Genomic DNA, 17,047 nt, shown 5'->3' with positions numbered 1-17,047 from the left:
GTGCAAATTGGCTGCAGCATTTCTGATACTACAAGAGTGACTGCACATCTAAAGATTTTGGCTGTAAAGTGCTTTGGGACATGCAGAGATTGCAAAAGGCAGTAATAAATATAAATCTTCCTTGCCATTCTGAACTGTAACCTCTACTGAATTATTTGGCATTTTCTCTACTTTTTCCCCACCCCCTCTCAATTTTGTGTCTTGGTCTCAATTGTTGGAATATGGTTCCATGAACATCAGGCTATTGCTGTGCACACCTGACCAGAAAGTACATGAATGTTCAGTTATTTCTCTACTTTTTTCCTCCAGGTCACACTTTTGAACCAGAAAATAAATCAAAAACAATCAAATACTAATTTTTTCAACTTTTAAACACCTTTTTTGAGCTACAAACTAGAAATATCTAAATGAACATTGCAGTAAATAGTTTTCAACAAAAATAAACTTTGCCATAAATCTCTGCTCTTTACAGTCACTTATATATACCCATTTTTGTACCTTGGGCTAGAAACCGAGCTCCCAGGCTCTGAGCTTGCGTCTCCTATTTGTAGCATGTGGCAGTTTTAAGGTCGCCATTTTTATCCCTGTAAAATTTTAATTTTTTAAGAAAATCTTGCTCATCACTGCAATAGATTGATGCAGTATGTAATTGCTTCAAGAACGTCCTGCTTATTTTTGGAATAATCTGGGCTGTAACCAATCGATGTTATTTATCCTCCGTATCAATCTGATCTTGATCACCCTTAATAATTAATATAAGCACATGCACCGATAATGATGAATAAGACTCTACCCTATGAATACAGTGTATAATATTGATCCACATAATATCTAATATGACCAAAAAATACAACCCACTGAAGATGTCTGAGCAGCTGTATTACTACACTCTCAATGCAAGCCCAGTGTACAATCTGCTTTGCATGAGAAATGAGAGAAAAGCTTTGGCTTCATAATAGCATTCCCACATTGAGTCAGAAGTACAGGGTTCAAGTCCGAATTCAGGCAGTCTGAGCAAGTGAGGACCGAAGCTCCAACTCTGATTTCTTGATTGATATTTAGTGGAATATTCATGTTCAGCGCTTCTGATTGTCGAAGCCCATAAAACCACCCTGCCACATTGGACGAGTGATCACCTGGTTGAAAAGATGTTACAGCCTTGGATGGAGTCGATGCATTGCTCAGCCTTTTGAGACTTTGACCAGTCTTCAAATCTATTCACTACTGCACACTTCAGGTGAAAGTGTTAATGTATGAATACAACTGGACGATGCTCATTATTGATTAATACATTGTCCGTGACAATGTTGCTATTAAAAAAAATTCAAGAATATTTATGGAGAATGTCTATGTACCTCCACTGGATGTGACGAAAGATCTTAGTGCAAGAAAATCTTTGATGGTATGCCACTGAATATTTTGAACAGTTCATTTCCTCGCAACTAATGGGAGAAATGAGACGTGCGCATATCTCAAACTAATTCTTCATTGTACGTACATTCGTTTCTCATCAAATGCACCATATTGCTACAAATACAAATTTATAACTAACATTGAAAATATATTAAGTTGTGCTAAACATAACAATGAGTTCATCAACTGTGTTTCAACTCGCAAAGCAAAACTTTTCATTTGATCACAGGCATTCAATTTTCCAGGAACATCAGCCTTCACTTGTCATTTATTTGTTCATTCATTGGATGTGGATGCCACCACAGCCAACATTTATTGTACACCCTTAAAGGTGCAATGCAGAGTGAACTATGTTGTAGGACTGGAGTTGCATGTTGGCTGGACCAGGTAAGGGTGACAGGTTTTCTTCCCTAAGCAAGATTGAAGCAGTTTTTTTTTGATAATTTCATGGTCAGCATTGCTGGTGCTGGCTTTTTAATTTAGATTTAATTGAATTTTTATTCTCCAACTTCTACGTCTTTTGGAAGGTGCATTAAACCTAGGCCCATCTGCTAGTGGATGAGCATAAAATTTGCCTTGTCATTATTTAAAGAAGGGCAACTGACAAATACTTCTGCAAACAACACCACTTTTTTTTGGTATTCTTGTTGTTTGGTCGATGCTGTGTGCGAATTGGCTGTAGTGTTTCCCTATTTTACAAGTGTATTTCATTAGCTAAAGTGGTTTGGCATAATGTGAATTCGTGATGGGTACTGCACAAGTACAAGATTGTGCATTGCTATATCTTATTTTCCTGGAAATTGTTATGCGTACAGTTTGATTTGCTATCTGACTGCATTCTTGATTCCATGTCGTCAGTGGTCATCTTTGGAACATGCCGACCCTTGAGATGACTGATCGTTAACATTTTCCCACCCAGCACTGTCAAAATAAATCTCCCTCTTTGTTTTGCCTGTTGAACCCTGACTCTGCCAGCAGAGATCACCAACTTTCTCCACATTTCCTGCTAGAATGTCAGTTCACTTTGAATCAATTTGGATTGGATTTGTTTATTGTCACGTGAACAGAGGTACAGTGAAAAGTATTTTTCTGCGAGCAGCTTAAAAATTTCCGTGTGCATCGTCGTCATCCTATTGTAAACTCAGTCACAAAGATCCTCCTTGAGTTAGGTCTCGTGAATTTCCTCAGGAGTTCCCTCCCTAAACCCGCTCTGCTTCAACTTTACACTTTTGAGCTGATGAAATTGTAAAAGTTGGTGATGATTATGGTGCCAAGATTAGAGGCAGAATACAGCAAGTTCCTTAAATTTCTGTTTTATTTTGAGAACATTTCACTATCGTTACGTTTGCGTTCAGCCATTGCTGAGCATGCAGTACTATGCTCCGACAGATGATATTGAATTCTGAGCTCTATGACACTTAAGTATTTTCAACATTACTCTGACTTGCTATCAGTGCTTGGTAAAGGTTTTTTTTATTGGCATTATACATATTGGTTATTAAGCTTGAGCTACTAGCTACTTTCATACTTTATCATATTTTATAAAGGGTTAATGTTGGACACCAATGCTGAAGTGTAGTTTGTAGGGGCTAACCTAGCAACTAATGAGAAATATGTTGCATGGAAAAATTTAAGTCACAAAAGGGCCCACTGTTTCCATACCACCTGAAAGAGCTTCATGCCACTTTCCTGTTTTTGGCCTTGTAGCTTATGGTATCTCAATTGTATATCCTGGTGTTAAAAATGAGTTGTGTTTTCCATCCTTTGAGGCAGTGATTTCCAGGTTCCGAGATAGCCTCTATGCTCTTGTATTCTGTGCCTTGGGCAATAAAGCAAAAGATCCTCTTGTGAGTTTGTGACTATCTTATCTGCCTGTCCTGATATCTTCAGAAGTCTAGACAAAACAAGTCTGTGTTCCTTTTAAAAGGCAGGATTCTGAAAAGTACATTGTGACCTCTTGTTCTGTTGTTCTCCCAAATGCTTTACCATACATTTCCCTTAAAGTTATTCCATTTGCTACGCTGCTGCCCACCTGACCACTCATTGGTATCTTCCTGCAGTCTACAGGTTTTTTCCCTCACCATCAAATACATGGCCACTTTTCATATAATCTTCAAATTTTTTAAATCATGCCCTCCATACAAGCCTAAACCAATGACCTAGACCATGATTAGGAGGGGATCAATTACTAAGTCCTGTGGAGTTCCACTGGAAATAGCATTCCAGTTACAAAAATACCTGTTATAACCATTTGCTTCCAGCTACTGAGTCAATTTTGGTTCCAACATGCCACTTTCGCTTGGACCTCTTGAGCTTTTAATTTTCTGGTCAGTCTGCCATGAGGGATCTTATCAAGATCCATGTAGTCTACTTGTTAACCCTCCTTGTTACTCAAATTCAATCGAGTTAATCAGACAATACCTTCAAGAAATTCATGCTTTCGTTCATTAATCCATGCTTCTCTAAATGAAGATTAGTACCATGTTTCTGAATTTTTTTTCAATGATTTGCTCATCCACTGAGTTTGGGCTGACTGATTTGTAATTACTCAGGTTATCCTTTCTTCCCTTTCTATACAATGGTGCAACATTAGCACTCTGGCATCTTGCCGGAGAGGATTGGAATAAGAAGACTGAAGCCTCTGCTGTTGATTCCCATAGCCATTTCATCCAGGCCTGGTGATTCATCCAGTCTCAAGAATGCTAAGCACCATAATGTTTTCTGCCTCAATATGTTTATCTCATTCAGTATTTCATACTCCTCGTTAACCACTCTATCTGCTTTACCCTCGGTGAAAACAAGGAGTGATGTGTTCATTAAGAAACATGCCCATGTCTTGTGCTTCCATGTGCAAGTTACCTGTTCGATCTCTATAATTGACCATCTTTCCTCGGTTATCCTCTTGCTCTTGAGGTATTTATAAATCATTTTCAACTTTCCTTGATTTTACTTATCAATATAATTTCATACCCCCTCTTTGGTTAACTATCTTTCTCTATCATGCTGCATAGTGTGGGATTTTGTATTTCTAATTGTACAGCCTTGTTGATTTGCCAATTTGGTCATGAATTGGGACAGATTAGTGGGTCAATAATGCAACTGATGGAAAGCTATTAGAAGACCATCTAAATTAACAGTAAACAAATTTGCATAAAACTTTCTTGCTATTAAACTTTGTGATGCCTCAGTGGGAAACTAGATGGCAGGTGCAAGAACCAAGGGAAATAAAAATCCAGCCAACACTGCAAACACTTACATTCAGAAAGCTGCTTCCCAGCTGAAAAAACACATTTGGTACGTTCTAGATCATCAATCCATATCTTTCTGACAAATTAATGATATTTATCTTCAACCATTTAAACATGCAACATTTTTATCTGTTGCATTCCAAATGCGAGGTGAGCCAATGGATGTCTTGTACCATGAGAACTCTTAACTCACTGGAGTGGTAAGAGAAGCCGTTACATTTTCCTACATGGACTTCATCATATTTTAAAAAATAATACAGGAGTACTTGTAATCAAAATGGTGACTGAGGAGGTTCATGTCTCCATGCTAATAATTCCTACTTCCCTCTTTACAGCATGCTTATTTCTAAAGGGGAATTAAGTCAAATTACCCGCTAGATACATCATCAGAAGAGCTTATTTTTAAAAGAAAATCAACAAGAACATGGCAGAAGATGTATTTTACTTTCTCCAAAAAGCAAAATGATGTCAGGTACGCCTTGCAGAAATGGATTGCAGGGCTTCAGTGTGTTAAAATAACACTAAATTGTCATTACAGTGCTGTAATCTACAGTTAATATTGTTTATTAAGAACAAGAAAATAATTTGTTTATGCCAGGTGATGTTTGCAATGTGATTGAATAACTAGAATGTAGATGACGCTGTTTATTTTTTCCAGAATTAACAAAATTTAATACAAACTAATCCACTTAATCTTGCAATTTTACTTGTTGACATGCAAATTTTAGTGTTGTTTTATGACGAGTCTGCACTGGAAGATGTATATTTTAAATAAGCTTTATTTTGTCATCCTCTCCTGTTTGATCCCTGATCAAAAAATCATGCAGCTAACATGGCTCCAGAGTTATCAGTGCTGATATATAACTGACAACGGGGTAAATTTTAAATGTGCAGTATGAGTATCACTGGTACTAGAGTATAATACGTATTCATCTTTGAATGTTGTGCTTGCCCAGGTGAGTGCTATTATTGTTGAACTTTCTATTTTAGGCATCCATTTCAAGATTCTTCCAGGTTTGTTCCAAAGTAAATCTGCTTCAGTCGAAGCTGTGTACACTTTTAATGTGGCATGTTGACACCTCTGAGTGCTCAATTTGGATATTTTTACATTGAGTCCAGGTTCACCATCAAATAGATGAGGTTGCTTTTTAAAAAAAAAAAATAATTTTTATTGGAATTTTTTACAGAAAATATAAAATATAACAACAAACAATGAAATGCAACAAAATAACCCATAACAACTGTAACACCCCCCAGACCGTACCAACCCATGTATCATATCCCCCCCCCCCCCAACCCCAACAAGAGAACTTAAAAATAAATTAAAATTAAATAAACAAACATAGTCATCGTCATCGTCGATAAGGACCCCTTGCAGTGTGGATCATACAGGCCTATCTCGCTCCTCAATGTTGACGCCAAGTTGCTGGCGAAGATCCTTTCCCTGTGGGCCCGGATGGAGATCAGCTCCCCCCGGATCACTGCTTTCAGAGCCGCCCAGACCATCCCCACCCGGACCTCCCCTGTGTCATTGGTATCAAGATACCCCTCAATACTTCTCCGGACCCTCCTACACACCTCATCAGCCAGCATCCTCACATCCAGGCACCAGAGCGGGCGCTGGTCCCGCGTCTCCCCCATCCCCAGATCAACCCAGCGCGGAGCATGGTCTGAAATCGCTATGGCCGAATACTCGGCATCCTGCACCCTCATGATCAATCCCCTGCTCAGGACGAAAAAATCTATTCGTGAATAAACCCTATGGACATGAGAGAAAAAGGATACTCTCGCGTTCTCGGTCTCCCAAACCTCCAGGGATCCACCCCTCCCATCTGGTCCATGAATCCCCTCAGTACTTTGGCCGCCGCCGGTCTCCTACCCGTCCTTGAACTGGACCGGTCCAGTGGGGGATCCAGCACTGTGTTAAAGTCTCCCCCCATGATCAGGCCCCCTGCCTCCAGGTCCGGAATGCGGCCCAACAAGCGCCTCATGAAGCCAGCATCATCCCACTTCGGGGCATATACATTAACCAGCACCACCTTCTCTCCCTGCAGCCTACCCTTCACCATAATATATCTGCCCTCCTTGTCCAACACCACCTCAGCCGCCTCGAACGCCACCCTCTTCCCCACCAGAATCGGCACCCACCGGATCTTCGCTTCCAATCCTGAGTGAAAAACCTGCCCTACCCACCCCTTCCTCAGACGAACCTGGTCTGCCACCTTCAAGTGGGTCTCCTGGAGCATAGCCACGTCCGCCTTCAACCCCTTCAGATGAGAAAATACCCTAGTTCGCTTAACCGGCCCATTCAGCCCCCCCCACCCCCCCACCCCCAAGGCTAGGACCCCATCTAGCCGCGACGCACCCTCCATGGTACTTCCGTGAGTCAGCTGACTTCTGCTGACCCCGGCAGCTCCCGCCAAAACCCATCCCCTCCCGGCATGGGGTCATCCCCCTCTTGCCACACCTCCTTGGCACCGCTTCAGCGCGGGAAAGAAAACCAGTAGAGGCCACGCCCCCACCACCAGCTCCGCCCCCCTGCCCCGCAGCGCGGGAAAACAGAGGCAGGCCCGTGCTTTCACACTGCCACACCCCACCCTTCTGACGCAGCTCCCCAAAATCCAGTTTCACCCCAACCCTCAGCGCCGTACAGAAGAAAACATATAAAATACAAACCCCCAACATTCCCCATGTATCCCACACCCATACCCAACAGACAGACCCACCCAGAAACAGAGCAAAAAGAAAACCAGCATTAAAAACACACATGTCAAAGTTAAAGAACAGCAACAGCGAAAACAGCAACGGCCATAGTGTGTCCCTAGGCCCTAGTTCGAGTCCAGCTTCTCCGTCTGTACAAAGGCCCACGCCTCCTCCGGGGACTCTAAGTAGTGGTGCCGGTCCTTGTATGTCACCCACAGGCGCGCAGGCTGCAGCATTCCAAATCTGACCTGCTTGGCATGAAGCACCGCCTTCGTCCGGTTGAACCCGGCCCGCCGCTTAGCCACCTCCGCACTCCAGTCCTGGTAGATTCTCACTACCGAATTCTCCCACTTGCTGCTCCTCTCTTCCTTGGCCCAGCGCAGCACACACTCCCGGTCGCTGAATCGATGGAACCGCACCAGCACCGCCCTCGGGGGCTCATTTGCCTTAGGCCTCCTGGCCAGCACTCTGTGAGCTCTCTCAAGCTCCAGGGGCAAATGGAAGGACCCCGCCCCCATCAACGAGCTCAACATCGTGGTCACATACGCCGGGAGATCCGACCCCTCCAGCCCCTCCGCCAGGCCCAGGATCCTCAAATTCTTTCTCCTCGTGCGAACGTCCAGCTCCTCCAAGCGGTCTTGCCACTTTTTGTGAAGTGCCTCGAGCAACTCCACTTTTCCCACGAGGACCAAGGCCTCCTCCCTCTCAGCGGCCTGCTGCTGCAACTCCCGAATGGATGCCTCCTGGGCCGCCTGGGTCCCAAGCAGCTTGTTGGTAGTCGCATTCAGGGAGTCCAGCAGCTCAGCCTTCAGCTCCGCAAAACAGCGCAGAAGAGAGGCCTGCTGCTCCTGCGGCCACTTCCACCAGTCCTCGGGTGTTCCGCCGGCCGCCATTTTGTCCTTCTGCCCCTGCTTTTCTTGGGGAGCTGCTGCAGCTTTTTCCTTTGCCCCACTCAGGGTGAGCACCATAAATTATGGGGAATGCTCCTCTAGACACCTTCCCCCACCGGGATTTGTCGAAACAGCGCCGTTTGGGGCCCTCTAATCGGCCCAAAAGTCCTTAAGTAGCGGGAACTGCCGAACGTGCGGCTTAGCTCCGCATAGCCGCAACCGGAAGTCTAGATGAGGTTGCTTTAAATTGTAGAACTCTTATTGCCATTAACGAGAAGGGACTTTCAGCCCACCAGCTAAATTTGAAATTTAGTCGGGTAGGAATGCCACTGATTTACTGTACCATCCACTTCATTCTCTCTTCCCTTGGTCTCCAGAGGAAGCAACTTTTAAAGTTTTTCTTTCAAGATGTTCATTTGTGCAAATGTTTTGAAAGTTCCTACTGGAATGAATTGTGCTTGAACTGAAACTTGTATCTTTACCCTTGGCCAACTCACAGAAACAGAAATAGTAACATTCAATCAAGTTAGTCAGGAAGGCAGTGTAGGTAACAGCTCCTCTCAACTGATCCTTTTACTAGACAATGTTTCTCAGAAAATGAAAAATCAGGGCTTCGGGAAGTGTTTTTAAGCAAATAGAATTTCACTAGGAATGCATCAGAATCTCACTGGGAATGCATCACTAAATAATTAGCTCATGATCCAGCAATAGTTGCTCCTGGAATGGTTTTCAATCCCTGCTAATCATCACTAAGACAAATGAATATGAAATACACTGGAGAATACCACAGACAATAAATAATGGATAAAATTTTGTGCCAAATCAAATTTCCCCAAAATGCATTTGGTGCATTGAATACGCTGCACCCTGTTGTGGGTATTGACCATCTATTCTAACCTTCCCAAGCAATGAAATTTAATGGATATCCAAGATGCACCTGGTTGCCATTTTTAATATTGATTTATTTTTCTTCAGTCAGGTTCTAAGGTTACATCACTTAAAAGAAATTGCTATTTTTGTTATGCATTTGTTTTCTGCCAGATTTAAAAAGATAAATAAATTTAGAGTACCCAATAATTTTTTTCTAATTTTAAGAGACAATTTAGTGTGGCTAATCCACCTGACCTGCACATGTTTGGGTTGTGGGGGTGAAAACCACGCAGGCACTGGGAGAATGTGCACACTATACACACACACACACACACACACACACACACACACACACAATGACCCGGGGCCAGGATTGAATCCAGGACCTCAGTGCCGTAGGCAGCAATGTTAACCACTGTGCCGCCCTTTCTCTTCCACCTGATACCCTCTTTTGCAATGCTTTCTTTGGGGTACAGCGGCTGTGACTGCTTGCCAGAACATTTTAGCATAATCTATTGAGCACGATCTGCTCACTTTTGATGCTCTGGTGTCCATTAAGTCCATTTCTCTCTCTCTTTGACTGACAACCTGTTATGCCTCTTAGTTCTACTGCCCTAAATTGAAGAAACTAGGGGAGAAGGAATAGAGTCCTGAGGTTAGCTTTTTCTCTTCTTGGATGGCTAGCACTATCGTGCAGGAGGTGAGACATCCCCTCTGATTTGTCAGGAGGTGATGATTGACAACTGACAGCTGGAGGCCAGCTCTTTTCTAAAATTCAGTGGACTCTGGAATGGTTCCTACAGACTGGAGGGTAGCTAATATAACCCTGCTGTTCAAAAATAGAGGTAGCGAGAAATCAGAGAACTATAGACCAGCGAGCCTAACGTCAGGAGTAGGGAAGTTGCTACAGTGCATTATCAAGGATTTCATAGCACAAAATTTGAAAAGCAATGATATAATCAGACAATGTCAGCATGGATTTATGAAAGCGACATCATGCTTGACAAATGTACTGGAATTATTTGAAGATATAACTCGTAAGAGTTGACCAGGCAGACCTGATGGATGTGGTTTATGTAGAATTTCAGAAGGCTTTCAACAATGTCTCACAAAGCAGGTTAGATGTAAAGTTCAAGCACATGGGATTGCGGGTAGTGTCTTGAGATGGATAGAAAATTGGTTGGAAGACAGGAAGTAAAGGGCGGCACAGTGGTTAGCACTGCTGTCTCTCATCGCCGGGTTTGAACTGGGCGTGTGGGGTTTGCACATTGTCCCCGTGTCTGCGTGGACCTCCTCCCCAACAAGATGTGTGGAGCAGGTGGATTGACCATGCTAAATTGCCCCTTAATTGAGGGGGAAAAGAATTGGGCAGCTAAAATTTATTTAAAAAGACAGGAAGTAAAAAGTTGGATTAAACGGGGCCTATTCTGGTTGGCAGGCAGCTACTAGTGGGGTACCGTAGGGATCTGTGCTAGGACCCCAACTGTTCATATTATATATTCATGATTTGGATGAGAGAACTAAATGTAATATCTCCGTATTTTCAGATGATGCAAAGTTGGGTGGGAGGGTGAACTATGAGGAGGATGCAGAGATGCTTCAATGGGATTTGGACAGGCTGAGTGAGTGGGCATATTCATGGCAGACATGAGGTCATCCACTTTAGTAGCAAAAATAGGAGACAGATTATTATTTGGGTCTAAATTGAGAGAGGTGGATACTCAGCGAGACCTTGATGTCCTTGTGCATCAGTCAATGAAAGTGCGCAGGTCCAGTAGGTAGCAAAGAAGGCAAATGATATGTTGGTCTTCAAAGCGAGAGAATTTGAGTGTAGGAATAGAGATATTTTACTACAGTAGGGCATTGGTGTGCAGTTTTGATGTCTTTGGGAAGGATGTTCTTGCTATGAAGGGGGTGCAGCAAAGGCTGATTCCTGAGATGGCAGGACTGTCAAATAAGGAGAGATGGTTGGGATTATATTCATTGGAGTTTAGAAGAGTGAGGGGGGATCACATAGAAACTTATAAAATTCTAACAGGATGGACCAGTAGATTCAGAAATAATATACCCGATGGTGGGGAAATCCAGAACCAGGGCTCATAATTTGAGGATAAGAGGTAAACCTCTTGGGACTGAAGTGAGGAGTAAAATCTTCATCCAGAGAGTGGTGAATCTGTGGAATTCACTGTCACAAAAAGTAGTTGAGGCGAAAACATTGTAATTTCAAGAAGGAATTAGATTTAGTTCTTGGGGCTAAATCTGGATCAAAGGCTATGGGGCGGAAGGCGGGATCAGGGTATTGAACTTACCATGATCATGATGGCGGAGAAGGCTCGAATGGCTGAGTCCTGCTATTCTTTATGTATGTTTCTATATACAAGAACATAGGATCAGGAGAAGACCATTCAGCTCCTCGAGTGTCCTGCCATTTAATGAGATCACGGTTGATCTGTGGCATAACTCCATTTCCCTGCCCTTTGGCCCTTGTTTAAAAAAAAATCCCATCAAGATTTAAAATACACAATTATTCCAGCTTCAGCTGCTGTTTGTGGGAGAGAGTTCCAAACCTCTACTGTCCTTAACATCTCTCCTGAACTGTTTGGCCCATATACTTAGACTAAGCCCTCTAGTTTTAGAATCTCCAACCAGTGGAAATAATTCATTTTTACCTACCATGTCTTTCCCTGTTAATATCTTAATTCTTTGATCATTTCGCATCTTAACCTAGGTTCCAGCGAAAACATGTCATCTCTCTTCGTAACCTTAATAAACCTATGTTACACCCCCTCAGAGGCCAAAATATCCTTCCTACGGTGTGATGACCAAAACTACTAACAGTATTCGAGTGGGGCCGATCCAGGGTTTTGTATATCTGCAGCATAATTTCTGTCTTTATATTCCAATTCTCTGCATATACAGGCCATTAATCTTCTTGATTATTTTCTGCACTTGTTCCCAGCATATGAAGGATCTACGCACCTGAACCTCCCAAGTCTCTTTGGACACTCACTGTACATAACCTTTTTCCATTTAGAAAGTATTCAGCTCTATCCTTTTTGGTGGAAAATGGATAACCTCACACTCGCTTATGTTAAATTCCATCTGTCACAATTTTGCGCATTCACCTAATCTGTCAATATCTCTGGGCTCTCTACAGTGCCATCTGATTTTGTATATTCGCAAATTTGGATATGACTTTCTATGGCATTATCCAAGTCATTAATAAATAGTGTGAATAATTGAGGCCCAATACAGGTCCTTGTGGTACACCACTAGTCACCTGCCAATTAGAGTAAATGCCCATTATCCCCACTCTCTGTCCTGCCACTCAACCAATTTCCTAGCTATGTCAATACTTTTCCCTCAACTTTAAAAAAAAAAATCTTTATTGTCACAAGTAGGCTTACATTAACACTGCAATGAAGTTACTGTGAAAACCCCCTAGTCGCTGCATTCTAGTGCCTGTTCGGGTACATGGAGGGAGAATTCAGTATGTTCAAATTACCTAACAGCACATCTTTCGGGATTTGTGGGAGGAAACCAGAGCACCCGGAGGAAACCCCCACTTACACAGCGAGAACGTGCATACTCCGCACGAACAGTGACGCAAGCAATGAATCAAACCTGGGACCCTGGCGCTATGAAGCAACAATGCTAACCACTGCTACCGTGCTGCCCAGAACTCTGGGCTTCCACCTTACTTAACAGTCTCTTATGTGGGACTTTGTCAAATACCTTCTGCAAGTGCATATAAATAACATCGATAGATATTCCCCTCTCCACTACCTTGGTCACCTCATCAAAAAATTCAATAAGATTAGTCCAGCATGACCCTCCCTCCACGAATCTATGCTGGCTCTCGCTGATGAAACAGAATTTTTTTTTTAATAAACAATTTTATTGAGGTAGTTTTTGGCTTTGTAAACAGTTACAGACATCAACAGAAAGAAAGCAAAAAAGGCAAAAATGTGCAAACATCCATGTACTTTCAATACTTCAATCGTAACATACTGCACAAGCCTGCTCTTCTCCCACCGTTACTACCTGCCATTTTATCCCTCCTACTCTACCCCCCCCCCCCCCCCCCCCCCCCCCCCCCCCCCCCCTGCTGACGCTCACTCTCCCGCAAAGAAGTCAATAAATGGTTGCCACCTCCGGGCGAACCCCTGTACAGATCCCCTCAAGGCGAACTTAATTTTTTCCATACCCAGAAAACTTGACATGTCTGCAAGCCACAACTCAGTCTTCGGGGGCTTTGAGTCTCTCCACGCCAATAGTATTCGTCGCCGGGCTATCAGGGAAGCAAAGGCCCCAACATCGGCCTCTTTCTCCCCCTGGACTCCCGGGTCTTCTGAAACCCCAAAAATTGCCACCCCTGGACCCATCGCCACCCTTGTTTTTAGCACCCGGGACATGACGTCCGCAAATCCCTCCCAGTACCCCCTCAGCTTAGGGCATGCCCAAAACATGTGAACGTGGTTCGCTGGTCCTCCCGCGCACCTAGTGCATTTGTCCTCTATCCCAAAGAATTTGCTCATCCGAGCCACCGTCATATGGGCCCGGTGAACTACCTTAAATTGAATCAGCCCGAGCCTGGCACATGTCGCGGTCGAATTTACCCTACTCAGGGCCTCTGCCCACAGCCCGTCCTCCATTTCCCCGCCTAGCTCCTCCTCCCATTTAAGTTTCAGTTCCTCCGTCTGGGACCCTTCCTCCCTCATGAGCACCTTATAAATACCAGAGACTCTACCCTCCCCTTCTTCCCCCCTAGAGACTATTCTGTCTAGGATCCCCATTGGCGGGAGGCGTGGGAAAGATGGGACCTGTCTACGAACAAAGTCCCGCAACTGTAGGTACCTAAAATCATTTCCCCTTACCAGCCCAAATTTCTCCTCCAAGCTCCTCGAACTCGCAAAACTCCCTTCCAGGAACATATCGCCCACCCTTCCCACCCCCGCCCGCCGCCATACTCTAAACCCCCCATCCATACTCCCGGGGGCAAACCGGTGGTTGTCGCCGATTGGCGCCCAATCCGACGCCCCCGTCTCCCCTACATGCCTCCTCCACTGGCCCCATATCCGCAGGGTCGCCATCACTACCGGGCTGGTGGAGTACTTGGCCGGCGGCAGCGGTAGAGGAGCCGTGACCAGGGCTGCCAAGCTGGAGCTCCTGCACGAAGCCGCCTCCACCCGCTCCCAGATAGACCCCGTACCCACCATCCACTTCCTTATCATAGCGATGTTGGCCGCCCAGTAATAATTAATTAGACTCGGCAAAGCCAGCCCTCCCTCGCTGCGGTTCCTCTCCAGCATCGCCTTCTTCGCCCACGGGGATTTTCCTGCCCAGACAAAGCTCATGATCATCCTGTTAACTCTTTTGAAGAAGGACTGTGGGACAAAGATCGGGAGGCACTGAAAAACAAACAGAAATCTAGGGCGGATTGTCATCTTTACAGTCTGCACCCTCGCTGCCAGCGACAGCGGAAGTGCATCCCATCTCCGAAACTCTCCCTTCATTTGCTCCACCACCCTGGCCAAATTTAACTTGTGCAGCCTGCCCCAGTCTCGTGCCACCTGGATTCCCAAATACCGGAAATTTTCCTCAACCAGCCTAAACGGTAGCCCTCTCAATCTGTTCTCCTGGCCCCTTGCCTGTACCACAAACATTTCACTCTTGGCCGTATTTAATTTGTATCCTGAAAACTGGCCGAACTTCCTCAACATTCCCAGTGTACTTCCCATCCCGGCCACTGGGTCCGACACGTACAGGAGCAGGTCGCCTGCGTAAAGAGACCCTATGTTCTACCCCGCCCCTCACCATCCCCTTCCATCCCTCTGCGGCTCTCAGCGCAATCGCCAGCAGCTCTATGGCCAGCGCAAACAGCAGCGGGGAGAGTGGGCAGCCCTGTCTGGTCCCTCGGTACAACCTAAAGTACTCCGACACTTCTCTGTTAGTCCTGACGCTGGCCCTCAGGGCCTGATATAATAATTTGATCCAATCCCTCCCCGAACCCAAACCGTCCGAGCACCTCCCATAGATAGTCCCACTCCACCCGGTCAAAGGCCTTCTCTGCGTCCATCACCACCACTACCTCCACCTCCCTGCCCGCCGGGGGCATCATTATCACATTAAGTAATCTTCTCAGGTTGGCCGCCAGCTGCCTATCTTTCACGAACCCAGTTTGGTCCTCCCCAATCACCTCCGGTACGCAGTCCTCCATTCTAACCGCCAGTACCTTTGCCAGGAGCTTGGCGTCAACATTAATCATGGAGATTGGCCTGTAGGACCCACACGCCTCCAGGTCTTTACCCCGCTTCAATATCAGTGATATAGTGGCTTGTGACATTGTCGGCGGCAGGGTCCCTCTGTCCCTTGCCTCATTGAAAACCCTCGCCAAGACCGGGCCCACCAGCTCAGAAAACTTCCTATAGAACTCTACTGGGTATCCATCCGGCCCCGGGGCTTTCCCTGACTGCATGGCCTTTAGGCCCCCCAATACCACCTCCTCTCTAATCTGGGCCCCCAGCTCATCCACTCGCCCCCCGCCTACTGTTGGGAAGGTTAACCCGTCCAGAAACCTTTTCATCTCCTCCGGTTCTTCCGGCGGCTCCGAAGTATACAGCTTGCGATAGAAGTCCCGGAATACCTTATTCAGTCCTGCCGGATCCTCCACTTTGCGCCCCTCTCCATCCATCACTCTGCCTATTTCCCTGACCGCCTCCCTCCTCCTGAGTTGCTGCGCTAACAGTCTGCTAGCCTTCCCCCCCCCCCCCCCCCCCGAGGGGAGATCACAGCCAGTGGATGGCAGGGGTGGGGGTATCGGGGGATGTGGTTGGGGGGGGGGTTTGTTCTGCTGACGTGGGAGGGACTTGAAATAGGCACTGGAAAGGAGGTTGAGGGTGGAGGCAGCCAACGGGTGGGCCAGGAATGGCATGACGCACAGGCCGGGGGCCAGCCCAAGAAAGGCTATGGCTGACCGGCGTGGTGGGGGGGATGGGTTGTGCCCCCCGACCAGGCTGATCACCTGGAACGTCAGGGGACTGAATGGGCCGGTTAAGAGGGTGCGGGTGTTCGCGCACTTGCGGGCGGACGTAATTATGTTGCAGGAGACACATCTGAAAGTGTCTGACCAGACCAGGCTAAGGAAAGGCTGGATTAGCCAGGTCTTCCACTCGGACTTGGACTCGAAGTCCAGGGGGGTGGCAATCATGATCAACAAGTGGGTGCAATTTGAGGCGGAGGGCATAGCCGCAGACAGGGGGGGCAGATACCCGAGCCACCTCCTGGCATAGGTCCTGGTAAATGCAGAGGACACTGTTGTTCCAAGTGCTGCTCCTGGCGCTCTTTGCCCACCACAGCACCCGCTCCTTGTCCACGAACCTGTGGAACCTAATCACCATCGGGCGGGGGGGGGGGGGGGGTCCGCCCGGCCGCCCCTGCCTCGCCTGCACTCTATGCCCCCTCCAGCTCCGGCGGTCGCGGAAAGGCTTCGGCCCCCATCAACTGCATCAATAGGTCTGCTACAAACGCTGCGGCATCAGCTCCCTCAGCTCCCTCCAGGAGGCCGACCATCCTCAGGTTGTTCCTGTGGGCTCTATGCTCTAGCTCCTCCACTCTTTCCAGCAGTCTTCTCTGCCGCTCCTTCAGCCCGTCAACTTCTAGCGCCGCACCCGTCTGCGCATCCGCCTGCTCCTCCACCGCCTCTCCCAGCTCCTTAACTTTAACATCTTGCGCATCCAGCCTCTGGTTCAGCTGATCCACCGCTTTCTGGATTGGGTCCAAGCTGTCCTGCTTCAGCGCTTCAAAACTGGACTTCATTACCTGTAGCATGTTATCCAGCGCCTGCTGGATTGCTGAGTCCAGGGTCCGTGTGTCCGCCATCTTAGGTTCCAGGTAAGTTTCTTCAGGTCCTTGCCTCTGTCC

The 17,047-nt window shown here is 46.2% G+C and overlaps 1 protein-coding gene across 2 annotated transcripts in view; it reads left to right on the top strand.

Moving 5' to 3' along the window:
- LOC119952137 (non-POU domain-containing octamer-binding protein-like) overlaps positions 1 to 17,047 on the top strand; it is a 128,462-nt gene that overhangs the window by 55,681 nt on the left and 55,734 nt on the right. The window contains exon 10 of one of the 2 annotated variants that reach the window (XM_038775721.1): positions 4,997 to 5,823. The exons of the other annotated variant lie outside the window; for it this stretch is intronic. Within the exon in view, the coding sequence (XP_038631649.1) occupies positions 4,997 to 5,011 (15 nt within the window). The 3' untranslated portion in view covers positions 5,012 to 5,823. Of the gene's footprint in view, positions 1 to 4,996; positions 5,824 to 17,047 lie in introns of those variants that run through there. 2 annotated transcript variants of the gene reach the window in all.

This window comes from Scyliorhinus canicula, chromosome 17, assembly GCF_902713615.1.
Source record: "Scyliorhinus canicula chromosome 17, sScyCan1.1, whole genome shotgun sequence".
In the NCBI taxonomy this organism is placed as follows: domain Eukaryota; kingdom Metazoa; phylum Chordata; class Chondrichthyes; order Carcharhiniformes; family Scyliorhinidae; genus Scyliorhinus; species Scyliorhinus canicula.
The sequence above is the reverse complement of the archived record's forward strand: the minus strand, read 5'-3'. Positions and strand labels throughout refer to the sequence as shown.